Source organism: Megalobrama amblycephala, linkage group LG22 (assembly GCF_018812025.1).
Source record: "Megalobrama amblycephala isolate DHTTF-2021 linkage group LG22, ASM1881202v1, whole genome shotgun sequence".
In the NCBI taxonomy this organism is placed as follows: domain Eukaryota; kingdom Metazoa; phylum Chordata; class Actinopteri; order Cypriniformes; family Xenocyprididae; genus Megalobrama; species Megalobrama amblycephala.
In genome coordinates this window covers 9,268,901-9,289,368 of record NC_063065.1, presented here as the reverse complement: position 1 = coordinate 9,289,368, position 20,468 = coordinate 9,268,901, and the positions used below count along the sequence as shown (strand labels likewise).

The 20,468-nt window shown below is 36.5% G+C and overlaps 3 protein-coding genes across 12 annotated transcripts in view; 1 reads left to right on the top strand and 2 right to left on the bottom strand.

Moving 5' to 3' along the window:
- The window catches only part of LOC125257930 (glycogen debranching enzyme-like), a 30,496-nt gene extending 27,951 nt beyond the window's left edge, over positions 1–2,545 (bottom strand). For 4 of the 5 annotated variants that reach the window (XM_048174652.1, XM_048174651.1, XM_048174654.1 and 1 more), the window contains exons 1-2: positions 2,453–2,545; positions 1,407–1,558 (exon numbers count right to left, since the gene is read on the bottom strand). In XM_048174652.1, coding sequence (XP_048030609.1) covers positions 1,407–1,488 — 82 coding nt within the window. In that variant the 5' untranslated portion in view covers positions 1,489–1,558; positions 2,453–2,545. The remainder of the gene's footprint in view (positions 1–1,406; positions 1,559–2,452) is intronic. The other variant, XM_048174653.1, reaches the window with a different exon arrangement.
- Positions 2,546–3,075: 530 nt separating this feature from the next.
- On the top strand, positions 3,076–12,332 carry frrs1b (ferric-chelate reductase 1b). 3 transcript variants are annotated; one of them, XM_048174253.1, is made up of 18 exons: positions 3,076–3,231; positions 3,325–3,367; positions 3,483–3,564; positions 4,341–4,536; positions 4,633–4,784; positions 4,935–5,029; positions 5,375–5,522; positions 5,624–5,806; positions 6,150–6,248; positions 6,769–6,919; positions 7,001–7,114; positions 8,242–8,357; positions 8,437–8,523; positions 9,163–9,260; positions 9,588–9,646; positions 9,954–10,097; positions 10,442–10,542; positions 11,619–12,332. In XM_048174253.1, exons 4-18 carry the CDS (start codon positions 4,347–4,349, stop codon positions 11,709–11,711), a joined length of 1,830 nt encoding a protein of 609 aa, XP_048030210.1. In that variant the 5' UTR covers positions 3,076–3,231; positions 3,325–3,367; positions 3,483–3,564; positions 4,341–4,346; the 3' UTR covers positions 11,712–12,332. The 3 variants fall into 3 exon arrangements, with proteins under 3 accessions (XP_048030210.1, XP_048030209.1, XP_048030211.1); XM_048174254.1 differs by lacking the exon at positions 3,325–3,367 and having other exon boundaries at positions 3,080–3,231; XM_048174252.1 differs by lacking the exons at positions 3,325–3,367; positions 3,483–3,564 and having other exon boundaries at positions 3,077–3,231.
- Positions 12,333–12,577: 245 nt separating this feature from the next.
- Positions 12,578–20,468, bottom strand: part of palmdb (palmdelphin b) — a 46,392-nt gene continuing 38,501 nt past the window's right edge. For all 4 annotated transcript variants that reach the window (XM_048174249.1, XM_048174248.1, XM_048174250.1 and 1 more), the window contains 3 exons: positions 13,895–15,998; positions 13,693–13,781; positions 12,578–13,484 (listed from right to left, as the gene is read on the bottom strand). In XM_048174249.1, the coding sequence (XP_048030206.1) occupies positions 13,401–13,484; positions 13,693–13,781; positions 13,895–15,998 (2,277 nt within the window). In that variant the 3' untranslated portion in view covers positions 12,578–13,400. The remainder of the gene's footprint in view (positions 13,485–13,692; positions 13,782–13,894; positions 15,999–20,468) is intronic.

Below are 20,468 nucleotides of genomic sequence, written 5' to 3'. Positions count from 1 at the left end.
GGGGGAGTTGCACGTCCATTAACCCCGTTACAGTCTGAAACCTTCCTTTAAAAGGTTAGTTCACCCAAAACTGAAAATAATGTCATTTATTGTCTTTTACACTGCTTCGAAGCGTTACAAATCTTTTGTTTCGAATCAGTTGTTCGGATCGCGTAAATGAAGTCTCGTTTACTCAAATCATGTGACTTTGGGGCTCTGAACCACTGATTCGAAGCAAAAGATTCGTAAAGCTCCGAAGCAGTGTTTTGAAATCGCCCACTAGATATTGTTGAAAAGTCATATTTTGTTTTTTTGGTGCACAAAAAGTATTTATAATATTAAGGTTGATCCACTATAGTCACATGAACTGTTTTAAATATGTTTTTAGTAGCTTTCTGGATCTTGAGAGGTTCAGTGGCATTGCTGTGAATGCAGGCCTCACATGAGTCATCGGATTTCATCAAAAATATATTAATTTGTGTTCCAAAGATCCTCTTACGGGTGTAGAACGACATGAGGGTGAGTAATAAATGACATAATTTGACAAATGACAAAAAACAAAACTAACCACTGATTTATGCAACAGTATATAAACAATAAAAGATACAATAAAAATTGTCTTATATTTATGTACATTTTATTTTAGGGTGATATTGCCATTTTTTCTGTCACTAATCAGCATGCTTGAAAAAACTAAGAAAAGAACAGGTCAAATTCTTCTTTTGAAAGATTGCTAAATTTGATGTGAAACAGCCTGTTTTAACCCATATTTATTGAAAAAGGTGATATTATTTAAATGTTTTAAAAAGACCCACTGTAGAACATTTATGTTGTAGATATTATATTACTCATAAAAAAGATATTTAAGCTATTTTACGAACCTATAAGAAATTCCAGAGGGAAACCATGGCTCAAAAATGATAATGCTAAAAAGAGTTTCAGGTTTATGGTTGCATAACAGTACTGTTTTGCAGTATGTAGTAAGCAGCATGATTCTATTAGTAGTATTCTGTTCTGTAATTAGCGATCATCTGAACTTTGCATAGTATAGTAAACTATATTTACATTATCTACACTGTAAAACCTATGAGCACCACAGCAAACGGGACAGAACACCAGCACATTCCTCTGCTATATATAGCAGACAGAATTTTGAATGTGGTATTCAGTGCTCATGCACCACGAGTAACACGTAAATCTATCCAAAGCTCCGCAGGAGTCCAAAGTCTTGAGTTGCAGAGAGTAATTAAAAAAAGAGAAATAAAAGGGGTAGAAAAATGTATGCATTAACAGCATTAAAAATGATAAATGATACCATAAATTTATAAAAGAATAATATAAAATAAGCATCATGATAGCACAGCTGATGATGACGTAAAAGAAAATATTTGTATTCGCAATGCACAGTTTATGAGAAGAAGACCTACCTTGCTCCAAGCGAAATAGAGTGCGCTCCAGTCTCTCCATGTCATTCAGGAGAAGCACACGGGTCTGTTTGCCACGGAACATGTTGGCGGTGCTTTTTTAGGATGCCCTTTAAACACAGGAGAGGTTACCCCTGGATTTCCAACAGTGTGGCCTATCATACGATAACAACGAACAACACGTGAACAATCTGTTGCAATTGATATAGGCAAGAGGGGGATTTGAGCATGTTTGACAGTTTTGTCAACAATGTTTGAATAAAAAAATCTGACCTATTGACCTAACCTGAAGCAACAGCATATGGATACAATGATGACATAGATAGATAGATAGATAGATAGATAGATAGATAGATAGATAGATAGATAGATAGATAGATAGATAGATAGATAGATAGATAGATAGATAGATAGATAGATAGATAGATAGATAGATAGATAGATAGGAATGTAGATATATAGCTATTTGGATAGATAGATAGATAGATAGATAGATAGATAGATAGATAGATAGATAGATAGATAGATAGATAGATAGATAAAAAGGTAGAAAGGTATATATATAGTTATTTAGATAGATAGATAGATAGATAGATAGATAGATAGATAGATAGATAGATAGATAGATAGATAGATAGATAGATAGATAGATAGATAGATAGATAGATAGATAGATAGAACTGCAAATATATACTGTACATTTTTTTTTACATTTTGCATAAATACAGTCATGCATAGTATATGGAAAAATTTTTTACAAAAAATATGTGTTGATCACTTTATATTGCACACAAATTTGTAAACCTTTCAAAGGTAAATTGCAGGCACTGTTACAACATTTCATAAACATTAAATTCAGCTAATAATGTATTTTCACGTAAGATTATCATGCTCAGACATAGACATTAAAACAACCAAAAAATATTACTTATATTAACACATGAGACCTCTTATTTTTCCAAATGATGGTACATAGCATGCAGTTCATAAAAGGTTAAATGTTAAAATGAGGTGCCATAATTTAAATGAACTAATAAAAGTTTCATTACCAGCAACATCCGACAGACTCCTCACCGGAGTGTCACTCGATGTTGGTCATAGAGCAGACCTTGTGCGTCTAATAAGGTCATGCATCTGAGGTGACATGACCTTTCAGTGACCCTAAATATAGCCGGCACCTTTAGAGTTACATCTCACTGGTTACATCAGGCAAAGCCTGTGAAGAACATGCCTTGTCCATGCAGCACGTAGGTGCGCTAGGTTTTTGTAACTGATGTAAATCCTCCAATAATAATAATAATAATATTTTGTATATTTTATAGTGAATCATTTACTTTTAGGCAATATCACACGAACAAGAGTCCTGTAAATATCAGCATAGCCGTGATGCCTGTGAATTATCTACATAATAAATTATATTTTATTACTATTACTAGTGTATTCAGTAATATCACACAAGCACGACCTTTGCCTGTGGCGGCAGGCCCAGTGCCACAGGTAATCATGGCCATGATGCTGATTCAATTTTACAGTGATATTGCTTAAATTAAAATTACTACTACTACTGCTGCCTACTACTACTTGGCTTGCGTTCATGAAAAAGAAAAAAGGGGGAAAAAACAATACTACTGAACACATCTATCGTTTGTCATTCATTTTAGCCTCACCCACACGTCTTTGGGAGAATCCTTGAGCACAGCATTCAACCAATCAAACGCCTCCTCGCAAAAAGACCGCCCATTCCTCAGAGCGAGCACATGCACCTCACACACAATTGTGGGTTTTTTCACGTGAAATTGAGATGGTAATTTATTTTAGATGAATGGAGGTAAGCATATATACTTGTTTTATCGTTCTGTCAGCAGTTTATTGTGCTTGTCTGTCTATTTGGCTGCTTATTTTTCTTTTGACACATGCGCAGACGTTCTTGTCAACTAGGAAGTAGCTGCTGCTACAGTGTAAAGGTGAATGTGGCTGCTATATTTGTGCACAGTTGATCCTAGCTTTTATAGAAGAGGTTAAATTTCCCCACTTTGCTTTCACTAACGCTTTTTTATTCTTACCTATCTTTATCATTAGATGTCGTTATAGCCTGATGGAAGAGACAGAAACATGACCTTGACCCATATACCCCATTCACACTTGACAGTAAACAAACCAGGTCTCTCTCTCTCTCTCTCTCTTTATCATATATATATATATATATATATATATATATATATATATATATATATATACAAACATGTAAGTAGTTGTATTTAAACACTGCAGTCTTCTAGTGCTGTTCTGGAGTCAGTAACAGTCACAGTCCCCCTCCTTATCTTTTTTCTCCAGGTTTCTCAGCAAAGACTGATTAGACAACAGGCATTTAAAAAGAAAAAAGAAAACATTTGTAACACGCAGCTGACTATATGTTTTTTATCATTGAATCATGGACATGAGATTAAGTACTATATATATTTTGCTAACTCAAAGTACCATGGTATTACCATTTTTTGGAGAGACATCTTGATGTTGGCATGTTTTTAAAAACATCTTCTTTAGACTTGGGTAAAGTTGGTTTTATATTCGCACATTCGGCCATCAGTATTCAATAGCCTTGTTAATCACACTACATTGGACATTCAGTGGACATTCACAAGTAAATATGCCATTAAAACAATACTTTCCTATTTTGATCGACTGTGAAAAATGTTGTAAGTTGACAATCGTTGGTTGTCAATATCATGTCGCTGCTTAAAATTCGCAAACATTAATTTATTGCACATTTATTGGAAAGTTTTAATTTATCAGAAGTCAGAATGTGTGAATATAAAACCAACTTTACCCAAGTTTCTTTAGGACATGGTACTGCCAACTGTTTCAGCTACACTTTGATTGCTTGTCAAAATATCATTGTAAAGTTTGGGTTTCACAGTAATTATCCATTTATTTCAGGTTCTCATGAAGATGAGGATTGTATTACTGCTGCTCCCGGTATGTTTAGAGACAGTCATTTGCTACAATAATGGAAAAGTTGAACTGGCTTGTGGGGACATGACACCCCAACATGGCCATGATCCCACCACCAAAGATCCACCATTCACCATCACAGCAGACAAATCCCAGTTCAGCCCTGAAGATGAAATCAAAGGTAGGAATACGGTACTGGTATACTTGTCATATGTTGAAGCTTTCCAAATCTTGCACTGAAAAAATGTACAGTATAATCTGTTTTTCATATTCACAGTGACATTATCAATGGCGTCTTCAGGGACCAAACATTACTTCAAAGGATTCCTCATAGAAGCTAGGAATGCTGGGAATCTCAGTGAAATAGTTGGATCATTTAAGTTAATAAATCCTGGCATTTCTCAGCTTCTTCAGTGTGACAATAAAGTGGTCAGTAAACAAAATATTTATTAAAACATTTTCTTGCTATTATTTGTTATTTATTGACCTAAAAAGGTTATATACTTAAGAAATGATGGTACTTTGTTTCTCTCAATTGAATATAATTCACTGAACCTACTGTATTTTGAATATTCACAGAACTCTGCTGTGAGTCATACCAGTGAGTCCCACAAGACAGAGGTCCAGGTGATCTGGGTAGCACCACCTGACTCTCCTTCCAGTGTGCAGTTTCTGTACGTATTCAAATGCTGTATTTATCCACCTTCTAGTTACGAAACTTTAATCCGGTATGAAAGAAGTTGTGACAGTCTTTTCTTCCCTATTATGATGTATATCCAAGTGAAATGTCTTCTTGAACAAGAAAAAATGTAAACGTCATCAGAGAAAAGAAGAGATGTTGCTGCAAGAGGGTGGGGGAGTTATTTTGATTATGAGGACTCATTAATTAAAAAAAATAATGATGTGCATAGATACGTCATTTATAATAAATACTGCAATATTCCATAAAAAATAAGAATCGTCAATAGTTTTGGATTTCATAGTGACTTTAATGTGGGTTGATTTTTCTTTTCATTCAGGTTAACAGTTGTCCATCACTATAGTGAATATTGGGTGAATATTAGAGGTCCAGTGGTGTCCCGAAATGGTGTCGTTCCTCCTCCACAAACTACCTTTGGAGGTTCCATTAGTACCAAAACCACAGCTTCCTCAACACTGTCACGTTCAGTGAGTCAAAACACTGCTTAAGTTACTGGAGTGTGTCATGAGTAATTGGAATATGTAAATAATACTAATGAATTATAATAATATTCTAATTTCCTCTTCAGTTCACCTCTGAGGGCTGTGGAATCATGAAGTCCTGTCTGAGAGATCCACAGGGCTGTGACCCACAAAATGGCACGGCCTGTCACTTCCTGTCCTTTAGGGCAGAGGGCAGTAGTGTGATGTTTGAGCTCAGTGGACCTGCAGATGGTTATGTGTCCTTTGCCTTATCACTGGACAAATGGATGGTAATATAGACAGAAACTTTGAATAATTTCATATTTTACATCTTATTGTACAACATATATTGAAATCAGGGTTATACAACTAAAACACATTTCCATTGTCTTTTATTTCAAAAATTTTTAAATATTATTTTTGTTTAGTTTATCTTGAAGTACTAGATATATGCAAATTTTTCAAGAAAAACAATAAAATGTCAAAAATACACAAAAATTACTAAAACTGAAAATTCAAAATATATTTTTATGAAATATACTGTGTAAACTGTTGTAACACTGTGTAAAATATTATTATTAGTATGCCTTAGAATGACTAGCATTGTCTTAGCAAATGTGTTGTACATTTCAGGGGAACGATGATGTCTATCTGTGTATTAGAAACGCGGACAGAGTTGACATCAAGGCTGCATTTGTTACTGGACGGACTCACCCAGAAATCTCTTCAGAGGTATACTTGCACTGATTGAACAGTGAAAATGTCTAACAAACAGCACACACTGGTTTAAGTGAGAAATAATTTACGGTTTCAATTATTCAGTATACATTATATGATATGTAGACTAATGCAGAGTGAAAAGGCTTCTCGAATGAGAAAAAAATTAAGGACAGGACTTGATTTTGTCCGTTGAGAGTTGGATGTTTGTGGTTTGCTGTTACTGCAAATTTAAAAGATAAATAAATAATGATGTGAACTGACAATTCATTTATAATAAATACTGAAATATTCCATAATAAATAAGTTTGAATTGTCAAATTTAATTTAATGTTAACTTTAAGCTTGAAAGCCCTGTTTCCTTTTTACTTCTGCACATTTTTGTTCCATGGAAGAAGGAATGGTTTTGCAATGACACGAGTGTGAATAAATGATGAATAGAATTTGATTTTTTTTTCTAAAACATGCTTTTACAATTAAAGACAAAAAAACCATGAATTTACTCTAAAGTCTTTGTGCTCATGTTCATTCCTAGAACATTCTGAAAGACACAGCTTGGAGACTATCAGACGGAGTGATTCAGTGTAGCTTCCGCAGAGACATACGCCCCCTATCTGACAATGCGAACAGGTTCATCCTGAATCAAATGTACTACCTCTTCATGGCACATGGTCGAGCTGAAAATGGTGAGATATTTTTGTTGGTTTGTTTCCTTGGTTATTTTCTTTGGCCAGTAGTGTCAAAGACTGTGTTTTCTCTGTCTCCAGGGCGAACTCATCGACATGACCGCCAACCTCTGATTTCAACCTATCAGACAGTCATAACAGGACCTCCCGAGGATCTTACTGGTTCTCGATCGCCCTTGCTCATCAAATACCATGGTGAAGTTCAATAACAAAACTCTGCATACTGAATGTGATTTATAGATTATCAGTGAGCTGTACAATGCATTTGAATGCTGAATTAAGTATATCAAACTATTTTCACAGAGCAGATGTGCAAAAACTCACAAAAATCCTCTAAATTTACATTGACATTTACTTTAAGAGTATTCGGGGGGTGGACACTTTTGGGCCAGAGTTGTAGTTAAAGATGCTCTAAGTGATGTCACGCTTTTTTTAGGCCAAAACATTTTTTGTCACATACAGCAAACATCTCCTCACTATCCGCTAGCTGCCTGTCCCCTGAACACACTAAAAAAACACAGTCGCCACAAGCTCCGAAAACGGCAATAAAAACAAACTGGTGCAGCCTGGACCACGAATCATAATAAACATGCTCCAGCCAATAACCGACAAGAATGATGAGGAGGGAGGGTCTAGCTAGCCTCTGTTTTGTTTGACACTTCGAACGTCAACAGGAAGTTACTCCGCCCTGGATCACTTAGAGCACCTTTAACTAAAACTAATACTATTTAGAATAATTTATTTTAATCATTATAAGAATCTATAAGAATTGTTAATTGAAATAAAGCTGAAGTAAAATAAAACAGAACATATTAGAAGAAAAAAAATCTATTTAAATGAAAATTACAAATAATTTTAGAAATGTAGTTCTAAAATTATTAAAACTGAAATGAAAATAAAGCTATGTTATATAAAAAAACACAAAAAACTAATAAAAGTGACAAAAGCACATAATTTAATTACTAAAAATGTAAAAATAAAAGCCAATTCAAAAGTATTATAATAGTAGATGAATAATAGTAAAATGACACTCTTTTGTTACAAAAGATTTGTATTTCATATAAATGCTATCAAATAAATGAAAAAATGAAAATATAGGAATAAAAGCTAATACAAAACATTGTTAAGTACTATAATAGTATATAAATAATGGTAAAATAACACTGTTCTGGGCTCTTGGGGCAGTAAACATCAACCTAGCAAACACCCAAAATACCCTAGTAATCGCATTGTAACGTCCTTGTGGCAACGTTTACAAAAATCCTAAAACTTTTCTAGATAACATCTGGATTCTGAAACTCAGTATCTGTTTGTATCTGTAGGGGCTTTTATGCTGATCGCCTGGATGTCGACGGTCAGTGCTGGTGTCATCATGGCACGATACTTCAAACCCGATTGGCCTGAAAGGAATATTTTGGGGCAGAAAGTCTGGTTTCAGGTAGGAGCTCGTTTTCGAAAATGAGGATTTCAGAACATTTTCAAATGTGAATCATCTTCAAGGCTTTTTGTTTCCACAGTTACACAGACTGCTAATGACCCTCACAGTTCTGCTCACCTTGGTTGGCTTTGTTTTGCCCTTCATGTACAGAGGAGGCTGGAGCAAGGTAACACACACAAGCACACACACACACACACACACACACACACACACGTGAGCATTACTCATGCTTTAACAGTGTGTCATATTTTCACCACCTTCATCACACATCTCTGACTGTTCAACAGCGCTGCCAATGTGTCAGACCCACATGCTGTCTGCTCAGAATAACAAAGAGCCAATGAATGTCTCGTGTTCATCAGAAGCGACCCACCATGTGGAATCTTTTTGGCCGTTTCTGAAAAACATACCCACTTTTCTTCAGGGATTAATCAAGCACAGTGTTGATTGAGTGTCTTATTAAGTCTGCAAGTGCTGGCTTATTTGAGCCTCAAGCTGACACATGTATCCATCCGTAAGGCTGAGCATGAGGGACATATTTGTGACTCACCAGGGGCATCTGTGACAACCCTCTTGCCAAGTATCTGTCAGAGATTCTGTCATTTCCTGTGTATGACCAGAAGAGGGCGCCATGTTCCATGGCAACGGTTGTCAAGCCCGCCTCCACACAAAATAATACCCATCAACCTTGTACTTTGGCAGCCTTTGAAAAGCCGTTCGCTGTCATCAATAATTTCTTTGTTGAATCAGAGTTTGTTGATAACATGAATACAGTCAATGCTAATATGTAATGTATTATCCACAGCGGGCAGGCATACACCCCTATTTGGGCTGTGTCGTCATGGCACTCACTGTCATCCAACCTGTCATGGCACTTTTCAGACCAGCGCCAGATGCCTCCAGGTAAATCCTAGAAACAGGAGCATTGCATAATACAGCCAGAAAAGAAATGCCCAGAATGAACTAATAGCATACAATGCAGTATGTGGGTGATTTTATAATTGCAGGTACATTTGGCGTCCAAAGTCATTTTTTTATTCTGCTTTTATTCTGCTAATTATTTCAATAATTGGTTACTTATAGTCATGGATCACAAGATGTTACAGGCCATAACATTATAATATTTTATGTAAAAAGTGTCTTATATAGCTGAATTACAGGTGTAATATTGTGATTTAAATGGCCATGTTTGAAGTGTCTGTCTGTCTTTTATGTAAAACCGGCTCTCAGGAGATATATCTTCAACTGGATGCATTTTGGAACAGGAACAATAGTTCAAATCGTGGCCGGTAAGACAATGCTGTGAATAGTCTTGAATGTGTAATTATGTGGCTCAGATCTATATTAACAACAGTGTTGACAGCAGAAAGTGGCTTTGCAAGTTCAGTAAAATTGCACAGTGAACAGTTCTGTCGGAATAAAATGGTCTAGCTTTTATTATCATAACTGAGTACATGTCATATATAATATTTTATTTTATATTGTTTTATTGTACTTTAATGGAGGCTAGTCATGATGCATAATGTTAGTTCAGGGTGCCCAAAATGTTAGCCGTATGTGTTATTCAACACGAGCTGTGTGTGTTTCCTGATTTAGTTGTCACCATCTTCCTCGGGATCCATCAGCAAGCTCTGTTCCTGCCTGCTCCGTGGTCCACAGGGTTCCTGGCGTTCATTGTGGTATGGTTTGTGTTGGCAGATTTGGTTCTGGAAGTCCATCGAAGGGGGTTTTTACCTATAGGTCAGTAAACTGCCCTCAACCATGTGTGTTTTATACCTGTACCTAGATTCCTCAGTTGTGTGTTTTCACAGCGGTTATTTACTTTATAGTTATGAGTAGTGTGTCTTAGCATTTCGGCAGGAAATCAGTTGTGCCGTATGAATCCATTCACTTGTAAAAGGTTTTATTATACTGCATTAGTTATTGACATGTTGAGTTGAATGCTAATCAGTTTGAAATACCACAACCTTTCAGAGCAAAACAATATGCTTTTATGCTAGAAAAAATGCGGAAGGCAGGTTATTTGTGTGTTTGTGTATGTATGTATGTATATGAATATTTTTTTGTGTATGTGTGCTTTTCAGGTAAATATTTTAAAAACGTCAAAATCTACACAGAACATATTAATTCTGACGACAAAGAGGAGATTATGTTTGTTCCTGATGAGAATGACAGTTCTAGCATGGTGAGTTGAGTTTGTATTTATTTCCTCATGACAAACGTGCATTTCATTAAAGGTGCCCTAGATTATGTTTTTAAAAGATGTAATATAAGTCTAAGGTGTCCCCTGAATGTGTCTGTGAAGTTTCAGATCAAAATACCCCATAGATTTTTTTTTTTATTAATTTTTTTAACTGCCTATTTTGGGACATCATTATAAACGCGCCGATTTTATGCTGCGGCCCCTTTAAATCCCGTGGTCCACGCCCACAGAGCTCGCGCTTGCCTTGAACAGTGCCTTAACAAAGTTTACACAGCTAATATAACCCTCAAAATGGATCTTTACAAAGTGTTCGTCATGCATGCGGCATGCATGCGTCGGATTATGTGAGTATTGTATACTGTTATATTGTTTACTTCTGATTTTGAATGAGTTTGATAGTGCTCCGTGGCTAACAGCTAATGCTACTCTGTTGGAGAGATTTATAAAGAATGAAGTTGTGTTTATGAATTATACAGACTATAAGTGTTTAAAAATGAAAATAGCGACGGCTCTCTTGTCTCCGTGAATACAGTAATAACCGATGGTAACTTTAACCACATTTAACAGTACATTAGCAACGTGCTAAAGAAACATTTAGAAAGACAGTTTACAAATATCACTAAAAATATCATGTTATCATGGATCATGTCAGTTATTATTGCTCCATCTGCCATTTTTCGCTATTGTTCTTGCTTGCTTACCTAGTCTGATGATTTGGTTGTGCACAGATCCAGACATTAATAGCTGCTGCCCTTGTCTAATGCCTTTTATAATGTTGGAAACGTGGGCTGGCATATGCAAATATTGGGGGCGTACACCCCGACTGTTACGTAACAGTCGGTGTTATGTTGAGATTCGCCTGTTCTTCGGAGGTCTTTTAAACAAATGAGATTTATATAAGAAGGAGGAAACAATGGAGTTTGAGACTCACTGTATGTCATTTCCATGTACTGAACTCTTGTTATTTAACAATGCCAAGATAAATTCAATTTTTCATTCGAGGGCACCTTTAATGTTATACCCTAATATATCCATTTAATTTTTGTTTCTTTTTCTAGGAATCTTATTTTAAAAATATAGTTCTGGCTATTTATCTCTGTGGAAATCTGGGATTTGTGACTGTTCTCCTTTGGACCATCAGTTCAGTATGACACACTCTCAGCAGTCGTTTCCACATTTAGTCTCTGGGACTTTCACTAATTGTGCCTATGTTAAAACAAGCCAAAGAAATATAGAGTAAGAATTACTTATGACAGGCCACCTGTCAATTTATGGTGATTATTTAAAATTAATATGTTTAATTTGAAATTATATTTCTTTACTGCTGTGGTATAAATCAATTTAGTTGTATAATTTTTAGAGCTTTTTGTAATTTATTTTTATTATAAATGTTATATGGCTTACCTATAAAAATTTTAGTTGTAAAGAACAACTTATGCTTGTTATTTAAATGTCTCCTCCTGATTATCTGCTTTTTTATCGAATCTGAAGAACATATTCCCTTTGTGTGTTATTTGGTGAGAGCATTATTGATCATGTTTACAGAACAAGTCGGTCTTGACACTGTGTTTTTTTCTAAATATGAAATGATGGATGAGGATTTCTGAAAGTGAATTGTGGATTTAAAGACTGTTACTATCAACATTCACAACCACAGTGTCCGTTCTGTACAAAGACTGAAAGTAGTTTGGAGGAAATGGACCATTTAATGAAGGTTTTTGCACAAATGACAATCTATTGCCTTTTTAAATAAAACTTTTTTTTTAATTAAACTGTGTTACTGGCTTTATGTTCTAGAATATGTGCATATATTTTGTATGAATACACCTGCACTGTTATTTCAGAAGTTTAAGAACTTGTGCTGCTGCCTTTCTTTAAAATCATATTTTGGTGAGTTATTTCATATAGTTTGAATATCATGCAATTTATTTGTGTGTGTGTGAGATAACATTTTTGTGTGAGGAAAAAGTGTTTTTTCCTGTGAAGTGTTCATACAAAGACAATCTGGTGCATTAGCTTTTTCTTTAATTGACATTTATTTTTGAATTCGTATTTTGAACATGATTGTTCAAACGGTATGCAAAGCAAGTATTTTCTTGAGACTGACATGGTTAGCAAGCAATACTGTTTTTTTTTTTTAAGCATGGCGGTTTGACAAATATACACATCTGTGGACAACAAAGCGACAGGTCATTTTTAGATAGTAGATGATTTGATAAATAGATTGAAGCTTTTCATACTGAGTGTAACTGAAGTATTGAAATGTTATCTAGATGCAGAATAGTATCTTCAAAAATGTCCTCTATTCCTAGAGCAATCATAGCAATCAAATTCATATTCATTCTTTTTAAAAAAGAAAAAGAAATCTCAATGATTTCCTTTTGACAAAAGATTCCAAATTGATGTTTTCTGTGGTATTTAACAAAATACATCTATTTTGTGAACATTTTGACTTCAATTTTATCCTAAAACCCTTTAATTTTGTTTCATATTTTCATATAATTTAGGGATATACAAACATTGCCATACAAGAAAATACAATATGAATATACAGTACATATTCTCCTCAATTTCATAGACAAAACACTAAAAAATATGGTTTATAAGTCTCTCTAGACACCTCATCAAAGAGGAATCACGAATATGCGTGAAACAGTACATTCAAATAACATTTAGGCATCTCGGCTTATGCAGATTTGTTTCTGGATCAATAACAAAGTCACACAAGCAACAGTAGCAAGTGTATATGCTGTCACAATAAACAAGTTTGAGCATTGAAAATTCTCTTACGTAAAACAGCTGCAAATTGACGGTCAGTGTCCATCTTGTTTTGTTTTTTTTTACTCATTTTTCACAAACTCCCCTGCCTCCCAGCGCAAAGCCATGGCACTTTTACGTCGGCCTCCAGCATAGGTTTCAGGAAACTAGTAGGAGGACAATAAAAGGGATTACATTTTCAATTTTCTCTTTGAAAACATTTCTTCAACCTCTGGGCAACCTAATATAATCCGTTTTTAACATTGAATTCCATATAGACAATTTGATATTCAACTAAATTCAACATTTGTTGTGACCCTGCATATCCATCCAGATAGATAGATAGATACTGTAGATACATATACACATACTTACTCGATGATCACATGACAAAGCTGACCGATCCATTCTGCATGTTTTCATTGGAGACGAAGGGGATGATTTACATTTAATTGGCACATCATCTGAAATTAAATAAAACAAGAATGAACAGATCTTTTTCTGACAACTTTCTTATATGTTACTTTAGATCAATGGAATGAAAAAGTCTCTGTATTTTTCTGTTGGCATGCTGTACCTGTAAACGATGAGCTGTCCAAACGGTTTGGAGACATCAGGAAGTGATCCTTCGAGTAAATACTGGCCCTTTGACGCTTCAGTTCTTCTTCTCGCTGCTTCACCATCTTAATCTCCTCATCAACGAGAGATATCGTACTCCTGGACCGCAGCTTAAAAAATGGGTTGTTGAGGAACATCTTCTCTTGGGTTTCCTCAGAAGCAGAATTCAAGTTGAACTCGGATGCACTTCGAATGATGAGGTTTGATGTCTCCAGAATGATGACATTAGGGGTATCTTCAGGTCTCCAGTCAGCAGATTTGGAGGACACCATCTTTCCATGCCGTGGACTTGGAGGGAAAGGCTCTGGCTCGAGGATGATAACGCTATTGGCCGCCAAGTCTTGATTGTGTAAGCTTTTTGTTGGTGAGGAGGTAATGATGAAAGAAGGCATCTGGCTGCAGAGTGATTTGGATATACTACTGTCATCATCCTCATGTTCAAACATCTTCCTTTTCTCATCGACTTCTTGGCATAGTTTTCCAGGGTTCAAGCTGGCAGTTCTTACCCTCATCTGTACGCAGTCGCTAGAGTACGATTTTGACATTCCCCTCTCACGCCTCAAGTTCTCCTCGCGCTCCATGGTTAGGCGAATCTCTTTCTCAATTGGAGTCTCTGGGTCATCAAACGGTGATCTGTAACTAGAGTCATCCAGACCTGAATCCTCAGAGCAAGGGCTAAACTGGGTGTGCGCATAGTCCTCTGCAAGCAACAAGCTCTCAAGGTCCCTCTTGGGCCTGTCGATGTTGCGGACAGGCGTATACATGAAACTGTGACTACCTTGGCAGGTGCCAGATCGAGTTGTTGGTGTGCTTGGATGGTGTGTCAAGTTTTTTGTTTGCTCTTCGATCTCTAGCCACTGTTGGCGAGCAACTTTAAAATCCACATGCTCTGTACTGACGTTCTCGCTTTTCATTTCTTGAATCACACAGTAATCTTTAGGCACCTTTTTGCTGGAATCGGATTTGACGGAATCAAATGAATTGCTCTTGTGGGTTGCTGAGCCTCGTCCAAGCTCCTCATCGTCTTCGGAAATCTTGGACAAGCCGTGGAACAATGTGGAAGAATTGTAAGATATCTCTTGCGGTTGCTCATCTGGCTCGTCCTCTGGTTGTTCTAGCACTTCTTCTCCCACTGGAACCTCCTGCTCTTCGGTTTCCTTTGAATCTTCCTCAGTATTCAGAACTTCTGTTTTTTGAACAAAGAGTTCTTGTGCGCTCAGCTCAAGGCTGTCAAGGTAGGAATCATCATCTTCCTTATTGATGGAGGAAGAGAAGATGCACCTCCATTTCTCATCGGTTTCGCTGTCTGACGACGCTGCAGCTATTTCGACACGAAGACACTCGTCTATTTCGTCTGGGTCATGACAGGACTCTGTGGAGACGTCTGACAGAACTTCTTCTCGGATGTAGTGCTCAAGGATGGTTTCTTCTGGGTCCTCGCATCCAAAATTTTCTAGGATGGCTTCATGTGTGTCTATACCCAATGGGTCTAACACATCTGCATCGTCAACGTCATCTGGTTGAGGTGCAATGTTCTCCAATGGTTCAATGTTCTCCAATGGTTCAATGTTCTCCAATGGTTCCTGTCTCAGCGAATCTTGCCTCTTATGCGTGACGTCATTCTCATACATGCTCTCAGCACTTGACGGAGTGTCGGATATCGAAGAGGTAATTGACTCATTGCGATAAAGTTCTTCTTGTGTGTCCTCCAAGACAAGTGCCTCTTTTGGACTGCAAACGTCTTCAAGCTCATCAGCCTTGGTCTCTGTAGGAGGTAAGCCTGCTAAAATGTCAACCACAACTTTTGTACTAATGGACTCTAAAACATCAGCATCATAACAAACTTGTTCATTTATGTTTCCTGTGTCCTTGCTCTCAGGTAACTCAGTCTCCAGGACTTCCATTTCACAGTCGATTATGTTTGCCATGCCGGAGTTTTCACTTGTCTCCATGGTTACAGGCTCAGACAGGGACTTCAGCTCTGTAATCTCTGGATTCTCAGGATGAGAACAACCTGCAATCTCTTCCAGTCTATCCACCTCTTCAAGCTCAGTCGTAGCTCCCTGCAAGAGAAAAAGATGACAAAGAAATTCAAAAGCAGCAATAGAAATCTCATTTCCCTAATCACCAAAACATTCACAGCATATCAAAGCTAATTTGCACCCACTCATGTTTAGTACCGATCTTATGTAATACTAAATTTCTGAGAAAGTTTTTCAGGGCTGATTATACAGTATAGGGAGATTTCTGAGCTTGAGCTGATGTGGCTCAAAGTAATATTCCTTGCAAGAGGTTGTGAGTTTGAAACATGATTGACTGAAAACATTTTTCAAATAAAGTAAAACCAATCAAATATATCAGGAATGGTGGCAAATTTTTGATTGCATTCAATACCAAGTAACTGAATTACAGTTCCATTAATGATTTATTTGAATTTGAGGAAACAAATACAGTTATGTTGTTAATAAATTTTAAATAAGAAAACAAAAAATGAGGTGTCAAATTTCATTTATACTTTTATTTTACAAAATACCTCTGACAAATAATGTGTATCTTTAACTACACATTGTCATATGAACAATGTTTTAGGTCTCACGAGCCTCGAGTTGGTTCATGGAGTCAAACATGAGGAAATGAATGACTTGCTGTTCAGTAGCCTAAATAAGTAAGAATAATTGAGAAACTGCTCCAACTGATTTATAAGTTTTTCTGTATCACTTAAAAGAACTGGCTAATACAAGTCATTTGCTCAGTGATTTGACTTCACTGATCACGCTGTATGTATTGATTCAACTAAAAGTTCCAGCTCATATGAATCATTAGCTTGTGACTTCACATATCGCTCTGTATGTGAAAATCATTCTGTCCTGGTTTTAATGGAACCTTCTGAAAGAGAACAGATGTGAATATCTAGTGTGAGAGGGAAGCATAACGGCCTATTCTGACCACCGCCTAATTATTACCCCCCTAGTATTGGTAGGTTTAGGATTAGGTGTGGGGGAGGGGTTAGGATTAGGGGTGGGGTTAGGATTAGGCAATCAGGTAGAGACCTCAATGAGGGGGGTAATAGAGTACCCCAGGGATGACGTGTTTTTGTAGGCCAACCCGGAAGTTAACGGCGCACGGGTTCGCTCGATTGAAATCCTATGCATTTTTCCCACAGACTTTTGGAAAATCGCAGAAAATAAGCTCTGTGTTTAACAAAGGGTTATGACACTTACACGTTTTGTCTATCAAGATAATCTTTACAAGTTAACACAACATTTATAGATTTTGAAGCCTAAATAAAGTCGTCAGATATAAAAGACTAACAGTAGGCTATAAACGGACTACAGCACACCATGGTCGCGGATCAACGTCGTCACCACCAAGCTTCCTCAAACTTTATTTATAAACATGCTCGCTGATTATGATCTGTGCTGTTATTAATACTTATCCACTTTTTCATGAGAAATGCTGTCCAAATGTCCCGTTTTTAATGATGACGTCTAAAGTCCCCGCCAAACGATTTTAAGACACAGTAAAAGTTTAAAAAATCACAAGCGGGTTATAACTGGTGTGTTTTATATCATAGATCAAAACGTGAAAGTATTTAGAGGCTTTGTTAACCACAGACCTTTTTTCAGGCGATTTAGCAAAAACCCATTCAAAAAACCCATAGACTTTACGGCGTTGGAACCGGAAGTCCTAAAATGCTAACTCGCTTCCGGGTTTTGCCTACAAAAATGCGTCATCCCTGAGGCACTCTATAATTTGGCAGGGAGTCAAAATTCAGCACAACATCAGATACTATTTAGAATGAAATAACCTCAGATAGTTTACTGCAGCCACGTTTTCGGGTAAGTAGAATTGAGATTAAATAGATTTTTTATGGAAGCTAAGATGAAATGGGGTGACAGAAGAAGCACTGCTAAACATGTCCAGCAACACCTATGTTTTTTCCCCTTATCTTGAGTCTCAAGTGTTTAAATTGATGTTGTAATTGCACAGCACTTCAAAAACCAGGTTAGTTACAAGCGTTAGTTTCACTCTGCACAGAAATTCTTACCTTTTGAACTGACTCTCCCAAATCGCACCTAGTTACATCTAACACATTTTAGTGTGAACATTATTTTTTCCTTATGTAAAATATGTGAGATTATTCCAGGCAGGGTTTAAGAAGAAACTGAAAGCATTGTTTACTATTGCAGTGAATTATTTCACAAAAGTGGGTTATAGTAGGCAGAAATAAGTAGACTCATTATATAAGACTGCAGAACTGGCTCTTATCCTGACAAACTTATGTCCTGCAGTTAATCAGCATGGCTCTGGATCAGACCAGGAAAGGAAAAGAAAGAAGAAATCCCCTTGAGGGCGAAATCTACTGCCAGATAACACCCTCATTGACTGCCACTGACCACAGGATTTCTTATATTTTCATATTTCGACATATTAAGAGCGCATATTATGTTAGAATTAACAATCAATCACACATTGCATGTCGTTGTTTGTCTTGTCTTGTTGATGCGCCACTGCAGAGCGTTTGATCACGGCAGCGTGGTTTGTTTACATGGATTTTTCTGATCTCATTCGTACCAACTGCCAAGTGCCAAAGTGATGTGTGATCTAACGCTCAAACTCTCTCTGACAGACGAAATCAGCTGCCATGGGGATTAGAAAGGGGATTTTTTTCTCTCGCAACATCAAAACCACAATTACACACTTTAATGCTGAACATAACATAATATCAGAACAATGTGAAGGTTGTGCTGAAATCAAAATGAACAAACTGACTGCACCATTCAAAGATTTCACAAGTTGTTTACATCACTTTGGCTTGATACTTTTGGCTGTTCCTTGATGTCTGTTTGGTATAATTACCAGCACTGCATGGAAGTCTCCCACAATCATACAAATCTCGAGCAGCATGCTAATGCGACCACTAAAAACAGTCAAAATTATGTGAAATTACCATCCACTTCAGTGCCTGCCCATTTCACCCCAATCAAGCTACACAAAAGGCACAAAGCCTCATGAAAATGACAAGCGGTAAAGTGTTGACTACCATAGCAACACCCCCCTACCCAGCTCCTCCTCTAGCAGCTCAGATTGTGAGAAAACTTCAACACTCTCGCACCCTCTCCGTCTCAGCATTTGTGTCAAGACAATCTGTATTCCATAAATTATTCAGTGACAGTAACATTTGCATTGAAGGCAGACGGAGGTACCAGCATGTCCCAGTACCTACCGTGAGCTTTAGAAACAGGAGCCAGAAGGAGATCATCACCACCTTGCCAAGAAAATCTTCCCGGTGAAACCTGCATGCACTCTGGGCTTGAGTAAATATTGTGTGGATGCATTGATAGGCAGTGAACTCGGCCTGATATGGGAGTTATTGGCAGAAATGCCATTGCGAGTTGGTCTGATGTCACTGACATTGACATGAGTGGTCACCTCAGGGCATCTTCCTGTTACAAACGCTCAACTCTGATTGGCCGCTCCAGTGTTTTTGCATTAACAGCTGAAGTTTGGGCTGACTGATCAATATGAGGCTTGTCGATGAGGTCACGTGTCAGATTTTCTGATGGATTTCCTTAAATGGCTCCTTCCAGGAAGTGATATCAATGTGGCATAGTTGGGGCGGAGCTATCGCTAATAAATACAATCAAGAGATACATTTTGAACTGTTTCAGTGTGCGCATCATTGTACGAGCATAAGCCATTTTATGCTCAAGGTTGTTCTATTCAGAAGGAAATAATAACCTGTGTGGAGCATCACAGTAACAGGTGCTGGGGGGCCAGAGCGTAGGTGGCCATTCAGATGTATCTGACTGGCATTGAGCCTTTGGATATGGGAAGACGATGTTCTTGGGTGATGTTCTCACTATGTGGCATGAGAGCGTTGTAAACGAGGACACAAATGTCTCGAAGGGAGATTTTTCTGGAGAATCATCAGCATGAATGGAAAAATTACTGGAATGACTGTTTTTATGTAAAAACTAACTGCATTATTGTGAAAATATTTTGTGAAGCTGCTTGTAATTAAAAATTGTTTTTAATACAAGAGAATATATATAAAATATACACAAATACAATAATGAAGTTCAGATATTACTTTAGACCTTGAACAAATAATAAGTGTATTAAATTATAAATACAGAATGTAAATAAAATCATAAAGTATATAATATCTGTGTGCATGTATTTTAATATATACAGTATATATATATATATATATATATATATATATATATATATATATATATATATATATACAATTTAATTTTATTAAAAATAAAATTATATGATTTTATATTTTATATTCATACTTTACATCATATATATATATATATATATATATATATATATATAAAATTAATCAGAATTATATCATTTAACTATATAATATATATATAATATATAAAAGAGAGAATCATATATTATATGAAATTTAATATAGTATAATATATGGAATTTGGTGATTATCCTGTGTTTTTAACTATGTATTTTCAAGTATTTAACTGTGGTTTCAATTCATTAAAGAAACATACCTG

What these genes read in the sequence shown, in the direction of transcription:
- frrs1b (XM_048174252.1), top strand. An exon ending in ACATGGTCGAGCTGAAAATG is followed by an intron (nt 6,920 to 7,000) that starts GTGAGATATTTT and finishes CTCTGTCTCCAG; the next exon opens with GGCGAACTCATCGACATGAC. An exon ending in GGCAGAAAGTCTGGTTTCAG is followed by an intron (nt 8,358 to 8,436) that starts GTAGGAGCTCGT and finishes TTGTTTCCACAG; the next exon opens with TTACACAGACTGCTAATGAC.